This window comes from Galleria mellonella, unplaced genomic scaffold, assembly GCF_026898425.1.
Source record: "Galleria mellonella isolate WM207_F2 unplaced genomic scaffold, CSIRO_AGI_GalMel_v1 utg778, whole genome shotgun sequence".
In the NCBI taxonomy this organism is placed as follows: Eukaryota; Metazoa; Arthropoda; class Insecta; order Lepidoptera; family Pyralidae; genus Galleria; species Galleria mellonella.
In genome coordinates, this window is record NW_026442150.1 from 1121958 (window position 1) to 1134189 (window position 12232).

A 12232-nucleotide genomic window follows, 5' to 3' on the forward strand; every position below is an offset into this window, starting at 1 on the left:
ACTCACCCGAGAAAAACTGCCAATAATTTTTTAAAAGCCTAAGAGATGTTTCGCGTCTCAAAACCTATCTGTAAGAGAATAGCTCATCACCTGATGATGTACCCACTGACGCCACATCATCCCATCACCTAATTAGTGTCACCAAGCCGTTACATGCATAACCCACAGTTATAGTACTGGGGATGGGGTTCGTTTAATTCACACAATTTGAAATTTAAATTATTAATAATTTAAATAAATATATTATTAAATACAAATTTATATGCCTTGATAACAATAATAGATGCCAAAACAATAATTTTTAGGGGACTTTAGAATCGTTTGTCGCGTCTGTATGTTTGTTCCGGTTATCACACAAAAACTATTGCACCAAATACGACGTCGTTTTAACTATGCTATGTTCCTTAACCACTCGAGCGTTTATGCATCATACGCTGTACCGAACAAAAATGTGGGCGGGCGGTAATGCAACACAACAGTGTCTGTTGCATTACTCGAATTTGCAGAGGCGTTTGCATTAAATTTATATAGGTCATTAATTTATGTAGGTAATAAACCCATTTATCCATAACCTCTAATCGAAATTTGGAGTGATGCAGTGCGTATAGTGAGCTAGCCTAGAGCCGATCGCTACACGGGTTAAGGTGTAACCTTAAATCCGGCGTTTGTTTCATCTCGACGCGCCATCTAGAAGTGGTCAAATTACATTGGCTTTTCTACTTCTGAAATCCACGCGTCAGAAGTAGCGGGCAAATAGCTAGTTTGAAATAAAAGCATGACGAAATTTTGCAATCTAAGTCTATGTATATATCTTTACAGTAAACCTCACAACGGTTCCGGACACTACTCACTCCTTTTACTGTCCCTTAGTGGCCGTTCATACAGACAGACCCGATTTTAATATTTTTTGTCGGCTCTCGGACATTCCCATACAACCAAAGAAGTTAAGGACAAATATACTTTATTTCAATGACATTATAGTAAAATGGTATGTATCATTAGAAACACTTCGTTACAGCACGTATAAAAAAAAAAAACAATCCGCCGGCCCTTACTGTCTCATTTTATGTGTGCGGTAGCGAACACGTATCTATTGACAGATTCGTTTATTTAAGAGGTTTATTGTATACAAAACTCCGACACGGCTTTACCAGATTTCTATTTTCGTAACAAAAAAGGTTATCTGTAAGGGATTGTTCTAACATTAAGATCGCATTTTGTACCTTTATGTATATATTTCAATGTATACTTTATGCTATTGTATTAAACTTGAATTTTCTAATTATTATTGTATATAGTACAATTTTATATTTTTGGTGCAATGAAGAGTTTAATAAATAAATAAATATGTATATATTTGAAATTTGTAAATTTAAAAGTGTGAATTAAAGTAACCCTGTCCCCAGCACTATGTTTATTATAACCATGCTCTATGGATGCTCGAGTAAAACAACACACATGCTAAAATATTTATAAACATCAATATTAGAACGACAAGTTCCAAGTTTCTTCAGTACTGGCATACTGTATTGCCTGTAAATTACCTAAAGTGCCTCCACAAACGAGAGACTTAGTCTGTGACAGCCAAAACATCCCGTTAGGTCCGCCTTAAACTTCCGTAAAAAAAAAAACTGTAGTTTCTTAGCTAATATTTATATTATAGTTTTATAAGGGGACAGTAGTTATTGTTTTAGAATTGGGCTCCTAAATAGGTTAAAATAATAACCTGTGTAAGGGGCCAATTCAATTCTACCTTCTAATTTGAGAGGCATAAACAAAGTAGACTATTGTCGCTCGTTTGCGGAGGCCTTTATGTCATAATGGTTGTACCTTATTAGGACTTAATGTATCCAATAATGAATCTCTCTTTTCTTAAAATCTAACCATTAGTTTTACTTGAAAGAAAATGCAAAAAATGGACCAAAATGAATATGGGAACAATTTGTAAACAATAAAAAACAATTAATATTTTTTTTTTATGGATGATAATGGAATGGTAACCCCGCCTGCGCTATCGGTATACACTGGGTACCAGTGGGAGATAATAGATGGGGATTAAGGCAGTTCAGTTAGCCTATTACTATTAATTTACTATGTGCTTTTGTATCGAAACAGAGTGGTAATCGAGCATACGGCCCGCCTGATGGCAAGCGAAACCTACAGTTCACGACCACTTGCAACACTAGAGTCACTACATACAGGGCTGCCGCCCCTCGTGACGTGATCATTTCCAGTCACAGTATACAGTGGTATCATCGTAAGATCCCACTCTTCACACTGGGAGACAGTACTAACGTGACCGGCTTTATTACGCTTTAGAAGAAATAAGGAAATTTTGGTCCAATTCTTTTTTTTTATACAACTTAGAATGGCAAACAAGCTGACGGTCCACCTGATGGAAAGTGGTAACCGCGCCATATCCCACCCTTCAAACCGAAACACAGCCATGCAAACACAACTGCTTTACAGTTCAAACACGAATGGGACAGAGGTACCCAAGCAATCGACTATTGTATAAAATCTCCATACTAACTAATCATTACTATTAGAAAAAAAAAATCAAATCAGAAATCCTTATTAATGCTATAAAACTATTGTTCCGACCCGACTTCGCACGAGTAGAGAGAATTTTTGAAAATCAATACACATAATAAAAAAAAAAAAAGTTTCATTCAATTCAACTGATTGGTTATTTTATAGCATTTTATATGTGATTTTTTGGACTGATATATCTTTTTAAATTCCCATCCCCACAATACAATTCAAGTTATACCGATCTATTTAAAAAAATCGTTCCATTTCATTATCATCCAATAAAAAAAAAAAACAACTTTGTCCAACTAAAGTTACTTGTAAATTCATAACGTTCCGCTAACGTGGTACTCACCGCCTTCCTGTGGCCGAGCGTGGCCCTCCACTCCTTGAGCTCGAGCGAGTACTTCTCCTCGACCGCCTTGATCTTGTTCGTCTCGTGGTTCATGAGCGCTTTGCGTTTCTCGTTCTGGTACTGTTCCAGCTCGCGGACCAGCGCCTGGAGAGAGGGGAAAGGTACAATATCTGTTCTCCTTTAACCAAAGGTTGTCTGTAAGAGATCGCCCTAGCGATAAGACCGCCTTTTGTACCTTTATGTGTATATTTCAATCTGTATTTATGTTACTGTATTACACTTGAATTAATCACTTGTCATTGTATATTTTTATTTATGGTGCAATAAAGAGTTAAATAAATAAATAAATATCATGAATGAACTAACTATCCGATACGGGGGGGAACGGATTGTTAGCAATGGAGTTTGACAGCCCCATTGCTAGCAATATGCCCTATCAGGTCAACCTCCACGTGATTCCCCCTGGAAACCATCGTGAACAATTCTCGTTGAATTCGTCGCGATGGGCTAACTGACCTGATGCATCCTCACCTATCATCCGTCACTGGTACTCCACCGGTGTATACCGATAGCGCGGGTGGGGTTACTATTTCATTATCACCTATAAAAAAAAAACTATCCGATATGATTTTTTTTTTGCTATTTAAGACCTGTGCCCTTGTCGGTGGAGCTCTTGCCACTCACTACGATGCTTAGCGAGTCTCTTCACCACTTGATACGACACGACTAACTTTTTCCTTGATTTACCTGATGTAAACTTAGGAGAGATATTGCTTCACTCTGCGTGTTCTACCGCTTGTACAACGGAATGTGATCAGAGGAATTGTTTAATATGATACCCACAGCCACTTTCCACCATCGACAGGGAGTTCACCCTCATACCCTACAGCCTAGATGGTCGCGTACATACGGCAGTTTCAGGGATGTTTTCTCCCACGAACACTCAGGTTATGGAATGAGCTCCCTGCCGATATTTTCCCAAGAGATTACATCATGGGGTTCTTCAAACGGGGGGTAAAGAGGATTCTTCAGGGTCGACAACGCGAGCGTAATACACCTGATATTGCAGGCGTTTATAGGCTACGGTAACCGCTTAACACGAGGTGGGCCGTATGCTTGTTTGCCACCTCAGTGGTATGAAAAACAATGTAACTGTATGTGCCTTGGTCTCCCCCTACCCCTTCTACATTCTTGATTTCTATTATAATGTTCATAAGGTCGTAGTGACGTGTTAAGTTTCCTAACATTTCCCCCCTTCCAATTACTAATTTATCTCTCTGTTCTTAATTATCCGACAGATAGAGAGGCAGTGTGAATAAAAATGCCATACCTCTCCAGCAGCCTTGAGCTCCTCCCGAGCCTTCGCGTGCTTGGTGGCCAGTCTCTGCTGCTCCGCTCTGTATCTCTTCTTCTCGTTCTCTTGAAACTGTACAATAATAATAATAATTAGTGGTATACGATAGCAGGAAACTTACTAATGTGAGGGGGGGGGGGTGGTTAGTAACAGGGGCAAACAGGCCCATTGTTAACATTCTCTTACAGGTTCACACAGTTTCTCCTGGAAGCGATCGTGACTAATAGTAGTTCATCATTCTAACCTATCATCCTGGGAGGAAAGGGATTGTTAGTAATGGAGATTGAGAATTCCATTGCTAGCAATATACCCAACCAGGTCGACCTCCTCGCGGTTCCCCCTGGAAACTATCATGATTAATTGCATCGTTGTGTTTGTACTATTGTATACTCATTCGATTAATTCCCGATGAATTCATCATGATGGGCTAACTGGCTTGTTTTTATTCTCATCGATCTATTCACTGGTGCCCCGCCAGCGTAAACCCGTTAGCACAGGCGGGGTGGGGTTACTATTCCATTTTCTACCAATAAAAACCTATCATCCCTCACTGGTGCCCCGCCAGCGTATACCGATAGCACAGGCGGGGTTACCATTCCATTATCATTCATTAAAAAACCATTAGTCCGATCAAGTGAGCCCGCCTAGCCTACTGTAACGGTATCGTGCATGGCGTACCCGCTTGAGCTTGTCGCGGTCGTCGTCGTGCTGGCCCGGGCCGGCGCCGATGCGCAGCGACTCGCGGAACATCATCTCGCGCGCCTTCTGCTCGGCGCGGATGCGTTTCGGCAGCGAGCGCTTCTCTAGCGCTTGACACTTGGCCAGCTCCTCCTCTTTGCGGGTGTTTTTTCTGAACAAATTTTAAATTTTCTAAAAAATTTGTGTTTAAAAACATTTTTACCGGAGGAAAACTTTGTACAAAGGTCGTTTCCTTGGACACCTCTGTCCCATTTGTGTTTCTACCGTGAAGCAGTTGTGTTTGTATGGCTGTGTTTCAGTTTGAAGGGTGGGATATGGCAGTGAATTTACAGAGTGCAGAGAAATAACACCTGAGTCCTCAGGAATGGCAACGCATGGGGGGTATCATGGGTGAAACAGTATACTCTGTTATGTCCACGGTACTTCTCATGTCTATAGGCGACGGTTACCACTTTCATCAGGTGGGCCGTCAGCTTGTTTGCCATTCTAAGTTGCATAAAAAATATTTAGCACCTTCCAACCCCTATAACGGCGGTGCTGCTCATGTCTACAGGTGACTAAGACCACTTTCCGTTAGCTCGTTGATCATTCTGGTTTGCACAAACGAAGCCTCACCTCCTGATCTGCTCCAGCTCCTTGTCGTGCCGCACTAGCATCTGGTGGCGGCGTAACAGGAACTCGTCCTTGAGCTGCCGCTTGGCGAGCTGGTGTCGCTCGTGGATCTGCTTCTCCTCCAGCTCCCACAGCGCCGCCTCGCGGGTGCGCATTATCTGTTGGACAAAGAATAAATAAATACTATTCGGAATATTACAATAAGTATGGTAACCTCGCCTGGGCTATCGGTATACGCTGACGGAGCACCAGTGAGTGATGACAGGTGAAGATGAAAGCAAATCAGTTAGCCCACCGTGACGAATTGCATTAGAATTAACCATTATAGTTTTCTATGATGGTCAAAAGGGGGGTAACCCCCTCTTGAAGAACCCCATGCTGTAGTCTCCTGGGAGAACATCGGCAAGGAGGTCATTCCACAACCTGAATGTTCGTGGGAGGAAACATCCCTGTAACCGCGCTGTCGGCGAGCATGTAGGCTGTAGAGTGTAGAGTGTAGAGTGTAGAGTGTAGAGTGTGAGGTGTGAGGTGCGAGGTGCGAGGGTGTAGCAGGCGCACCTGGTGGCGCTGCTGCAGGTACTGGCGGTCGGCGAGCGCCTGGCGGTGGCGGTGCGCGTGGTGCGTGCGCCGCAGCAGCGCGTCGTGCGCGTCGGCGAGCGCGGCCACGAACGCGCGCTCGCGCTCGCCGTGCTCGGCGTCGAGCCGCGAGCGCCGCTGCCGGTACGCCTCCTTGCGCCGCTCCTTCGCCACCAGCTCCACCTCCTGCCACACGGACCGCGCCACATTCTCATCATACGACACAACCGATGCTAAACGCCACAAACAAACTTTTTTTTATGCAACTTAGAATGGCAAACAAGCTGACGGCCCACCTGATGGAAAGTGGTAACCGTCGCCTATAGACATGAGCAGTACCATGGAGTCGATTGCTTGGGTACCTCTGTTTCATTTGTGTTTCAACCATGAAACAGTTGTGTTTGTATGGCTGTTTCGGTTTGAAGGGTGGGATATGGCGGAAATTTACTGGGTACAGAGGAATAACATCTGAGTCCTCAGGAATGGCAACGCATGGGGGGTATCATGGGCGAAACAGTATACTCTGTTGTGTCGGCGACGGTTACCACTTTCCATCAAGTGGACCGTCAGCTTTTTGCCATTCTAAGCTATATAAAAAAAAAATAACAATGTAAAGAAGTTTATTCTTTCCCCGAGCTATATCTGCGACATACCTGCTTGAGCAGCCGCAGCTCCTGCTTCAGCGTGTCCCGGAAGTGGCGTAGGTCCCGCTCGTGATCCGCCCGCAGCCGTTTGGCTGCTTGACGTAATTCCACCTCTAGCGATTGCTCGGCTCGCTCGGCGGCCGCTCGCCCACTACGTGCCAGCGCATCTAATTCCGCCTCGTGCGCCCGGTTCAACGACGCTAGCTCGGCCTCGAACCTGCAACACCCTTACCGTGAGTAATACAACCTCGGTGGTGGGGAGGGATTGTTAGTAATAGGGAGGTTAGTACTCATTGCTATCAATATACCCTATCAGGTCGAACTCCACGCGGTTTCCCCTGGAAACTATCGTGACTTCATCGTCATGATGGGCCAACTGACCTGCCTTTTCATCCTCACCTATCACCTCTCACAGGTATCTCGTCAGTGTATACCGATAGCGCAGTTGTCTCTGTCTCCATTCGTGTTTCAACCGTGACGCAGTTGTATTTGCATGGCTGTGTTTCGGTTTGAAGGGTGCGATATGGCGTGAATTTACTGGGTACAGAAGAATAACATCCGAGTCCTCAGGAATGGCAACGCATAGGAGGGTATCATGGGCGAAACAGTATACACTGTTATGTCCCTGGTACTGCTCATGTCTATAGGCGACGGTTACCACTTTCCATCAGGTGGGCCGTCAGCTTGTTTGCCATTTTAAGTTGTATAAAAAAAAGGCGGGTTTATAATGCCATTTACATCCATTAAAAAAAATAAGACCGCAATAGTGTAATTGACAAAAAAGGTTAAAATTATGAATATTATATATATTATTCTCACACGCTTGAACTTAAACGGTCACGTACAGTGCGGCTTCAAAGGAATTTTTTCTCGCAAACGCTCAAGCTATGGAATGAGCTCCCTGCTGAGGTTTTCCCTAGAGACTACAGTATGGGGTTCTTCAAAAAGTGTATATTAAGGTTCCTTTGGGGTCGGCAAGGTGCACGTGACACCGCTAGTGTTGCAGGTGTCCATAGGCTACAGTGACCGTTTATCATCAGTCGGGCTGTATACATATTTATCATCTTCTTGGTATAAAAATAAAATTGATTGTAATTTATGAACTTTCATAACTTTTGCTTTACTATAAAGATACTCTTGTAGAGCCTCGGGGACACCCCAAGGGGTCGCGACCCACACTTTGGAAAACCCTGGTATAGATAAAGCCACGAGACGTTCACCTCTTGTCCTGCTGCTCTCGGAGCTGCTGCTCCTTGGCGTTGAGGTCCTGGAACTGCTTCTGCTCCTGCTTCTGCAGCATCTTGATCTCGCGCAGCTCCTGCTTGCGGAGCGCGTGGTCGTCCCACGTGCGGCCGCTCTCCTCGTCGCCCCATATCACCTATACACAGACCATAATTAATAATGGTCCTGGAACAGAATTGGCCACCCCTTCCTTTCCCACGGGTGTCGTAAGACGCCACTGAAAGGACTTAACGATCGAGGGATGGACAGCAGTATCCCTCATAAATGGTATCTGTTATTTATTTATTTAGAATATACTATCAAATGCAGGCGAATGTAATGGACACATACAATGCATTTTATTTATATTTCTTTTTATTGTTATTTTTAATAAGGAATTTCGCGACTGACTCTTAGCTACAACAGAATATCAGTGTTTTGCTCTTTTAAGGGCAAAGCAATAAACTGAGATGTGGCAATTTTGTGTTACTGTGGCACACGCATGATGGAAGGGAAAGAAAGGAGATTGTTAGGTTATATATTTTGTTTTTTTGTTTTGTTGCTTTTTTATTTTCATTCTTTTATCTCTTTTGCCCAAATGAGACGCTAAGCGCGGAAAATAGAGTCCTATTTACATTACATTAGATTACCACAAACAACAGTCCCGATCCACCTGCTAGCGAACAGGATTTATCTTTTATTCAAATGGCGAGATTCTTCATTATGAATATTCTCATTTTTTTAATACGCCTACATAATATTCAAAGGCTTGTTAAAAAGGAAAGGAAGGGGGGGGGGTTTAGAAAGGTGCCAGGTGGACCCTTCCCACAAGCGCAAAGAAAAATAACAAAACATTTCAATAGTTAAAATGGTTTTATGAAAGATTCGACGCCCTTATGAATAAGGCATGGAATAAGGAATTTACAGGGTACAGAGGAATAACATCTGAGTCCTCAGGAATGGCAACGCATGGGGGGTATCATGGGCGAAACAGTATACTCTGTTATGTCCACGGTACTGCTCATGTCTATAGGCGACGGTTACCACTCTCCATCAGGTGGGCCGTCAGCTTGTTTGCCATTTTAAGTTGTATAAAAAAAGGCAATTAATTGCCGATGATCATCGTACCTTGGAGGTGGTAGTGGTGACGATGACGCCGTCGATCTCGAACTTTCTCGTGCGTTTCCGCGTCTTCTTCTTGAGGTTCGCCATGTGGATGTCTTCTTTAGACCTGTGAAGAATTGAAGAGGTCATTAAGTGTTCCATTTTCAAAAACAGAGATTCACAATTAAAATTTTTTGTACACTATGAATGAAAAAAAGGCATAAATAAATGAACGTAGTAAAGTAATGCATAAAATGAACAAAAGAACATTAAGTATCCTGTAATTAGAGAAACATTTGTACTTTATAATTGTAATATAATTACTTCTCCCCATCCAAAGTTTGCCTGCAAGAGATCGTTCTTAGCGATAAAGTTACCCATTGTTGTCTCACTATGATCATTTCCTTGTAATTGTTTGTATCTATAATAAGTTTACTATTGTAATCTTATGGAGGAAACAATAAAGAGTATCTATCTATCTATAATAATTTAATGCAATGTTCTTTCTTTCCGCATAACGCGTCTGTATAACGATATTTTAAAAACCAAGCCTGAACTTGATATTCACTGCGATAGTCACTCTGTATTCATGACTAAATTAAAGTGTTGATATACCTCACCATTACATTATATTTATTTATATTTTATAATAATTTGAATACAATTTCCATTATTTATATTATATTATTATTCATATTGTTAATATCTTTACTCATTTAATAATTTAATTATATTTTAATGTTTGTCAAACACAAGGCATGCTGTGGTTGCCTATAAATGTAAGAACGGTAAGATCTGAGCTGCCAGTGTATTGTATTAAAACTTAGCTTTATTGTAGCTGTATCTTATGTTGGTAATCCTATAAATAAATAAATAAATACAATTTAATATTTGCAAACCTCTACAGGGTGCAGCATGTTTTGTACTTACTCGAATAAGTAATATATTATTTAACCGTGTAGCAAACAAACAAATATGATTTGAACTTATAAATTAATTAATGAAATGAATAAATAAAAGAATGAAATAAACGAATGTAATGAATGAATGAATTGAATAGAATGAATGAAACGGAATTTTAACCCATTTGATTGTTCTCACCTCTGTATCCTGTTAACAGACTGTCCGTCTTGGTTCTTCCTCCTCAAAACGACCTGGTCTCCGTTCTCCAAACCTTGAAGATCTGCGTTTATTCTGTAATCAAAAACAGATGACTTGTATAATAAACAGTAATGATAATCCATCATTTAGAAAGAAGCTACACATGCCCCAAAATGGATGTAGATAGAGGGAAGGGGTTAATAGTAGTGGGGACTTTTTTTTTTATTGACGAGTGAAAATGGTATGGTAACCCCGCCTGCGCTAACGGGATACGCTGGCGGAGCACCAGTGAAGGGTGATAGATGAGAATGAAAACAGGCCAGTTAGCCCATCATGATGAATTCATCAGGAATTAACCATGATAGTTTCCAGGGGGAACCGCGAGAAGGTCGGCCTGGTTGGGTATATTGCTAGCAATGGGATTCTCAGGCTCCATTACTAACAATCCCTTTCCCCCCTACACACTGGTGGTATGGTCGGCGTGGTGTTTAAGGTGGAGTACAGTCTACGATGCTGACCTGCCGCCACCGTTGTGATGTCGGTGGTCGTCGTGCTCGGCCGCCAGCGAGTCCGCGTCGGCGGCCGCGCGCGACGACGACGACGCCACCGAACCGCTGTCCGACTGCGACCGGCGGCTGGTAACAGATAGATAGATTTATTTATTTTATACAAAAATCCACAGCTTTTAAAAACACAACTTACATGCCAAGTCTCTTTCTTTCTTTATTCTTTTATTGTACACAAAAGGTGATTGAAATGTAAAAACAAACATAATAGTGCACAAAGGCGAGCTTATCTCCAATAGAGATTTCTTCCAGCAAACCCAATATGAGAAAACTGACAGTTCATTAGTAGTTACAGTCATGCATGTGTACCAATCGACTTAAATGTTATAGTTAAAAATAAATAAATAAAATGTCTTTACAATTGAAAAGATCGATAGGTATAAATAAACAAATAAACATATATATAAATAAATACATATAAATAGATAGATATATATTATATATAATACACAAATAAAATAAGTACGTACATCAGCATTGTGAGAGGTAATAATTCTTCAGACGTCTTTTTTTTATACAACTTAGAATGGCAAACAAGCTGACGGTCCACCTGATGGAAAGTGGTAACCGTCGCCTACAGACATGAGCAGTACCATGGACATAACAGAGTATACTGTTTCGCCCATGATACCCCCCATGCGTTGCCATTCCTGAGGACTTAGGTGTTATTCCTCTGTACCCTGTAAATTCACTGCCATATCCCACCCCTCAAACCGAAACACAGCCATGCAAACACAACTGCTTCACGGTTGAAACACGAATGGGACAGAGGTGCCCAAGCAATCGACTTTTGTACAAAGTCTCCCTCTGGTAAAGTATATATAAATACAGCCAATAACGAATTTTATACAAACAAAAGTTATAATTCCAAAGCGCAAGGTAGGCAAGATAGAGTGGTTTTTTTTTTATTTTTATTTTTTTTTTATTTAGAGGCTTTTATCCTTTAAGGATATGTCAGCCTCATCATAATAGAATGGGTGTATGCAAGTAATATACGTGTATGTATGAAAGAAACCATATATAATAATGAGTGTCCACAAAGTTAGGTTAATTGATATATAAAATAATTAAAATCCATGTTGCTACAGTTCAGATGTTGACAGCAATGTTTAAGTAATACAAGTAGATAGGTACTCTCTATTGTTCCCTCCATAAGATTACAATAGTAAACTTATTATAGATACAAACAATTACAAGGAAATGTTACAATATTATTAATATAATGATCATCGTCATCATATCATCATCAGATCATATCAGCCTTTAACTGTCCACTGCTGGACATAAGCCAACCCCTTAGAAGGTTTTGCCAGTAGTTACCACGCTTGGCACGCGGACTGACAACCGCAGTAAGGTTTTAGAGATGTTTTACAAGGGATGCTAGTGTCCATCCCTCGCCGTCCCTTAGTCGCCTCTTACGACACCCACATGTAAGGAAAGGGTGGCCTATTCTATGCCGGGACCACAC

The 12232-nt window shown here is 41.5% G+C and overlaps 1 protein-coding gene across 4 annotated transcripts in view; it reads right to left on the reverse strand.

Annotated features, from left to right (window-relative positions):
• LOC113510099 (serine/threonine-protein kinase 10) overlaps positions 1-12232 on the reverse strand; it is a 79848-nt gene that overhangs the window by 19865 nt on the left and 47751 nt on the right. For all 4 annotated transcript variants that reach the window (XM_052901293.1, XM_052901291.1, XM_052901292.1 and 1 more), the window contains 10 exons: positions 10717-10833; positions 10199-10291; positions 9122-9224; positions 7993-8150; positions 6782-6989; positions 6111-6314; positions 5556-5710; positions 4920-5091; positions 4218-4313; positions 2888-3031 (listed from right to left, as the gene is read on the reverse strand). In XM_052901293.1, the coding sequence (XP_052757253.1) occupies positions 2888-3031; positions 4218-4313; positions 4920-5091; positions 5556-5710; positions 6111-6314; positions 6782-6989; positions 7993-8150; positions 9122-9224; positions 10199-10291; positions 10717-10833 (1450 nt within the window). The remainder of the gene's footprint in view (positions 1-2887; positions 3032-4217; positions 4314-4919; positions 5092-5555; positions 5711-6110; positions 6315-6781; positions 6990-7992; positions 8151-9121; positions 9225-10198; positions 10292-10716; positions 10834-12232) is intronic.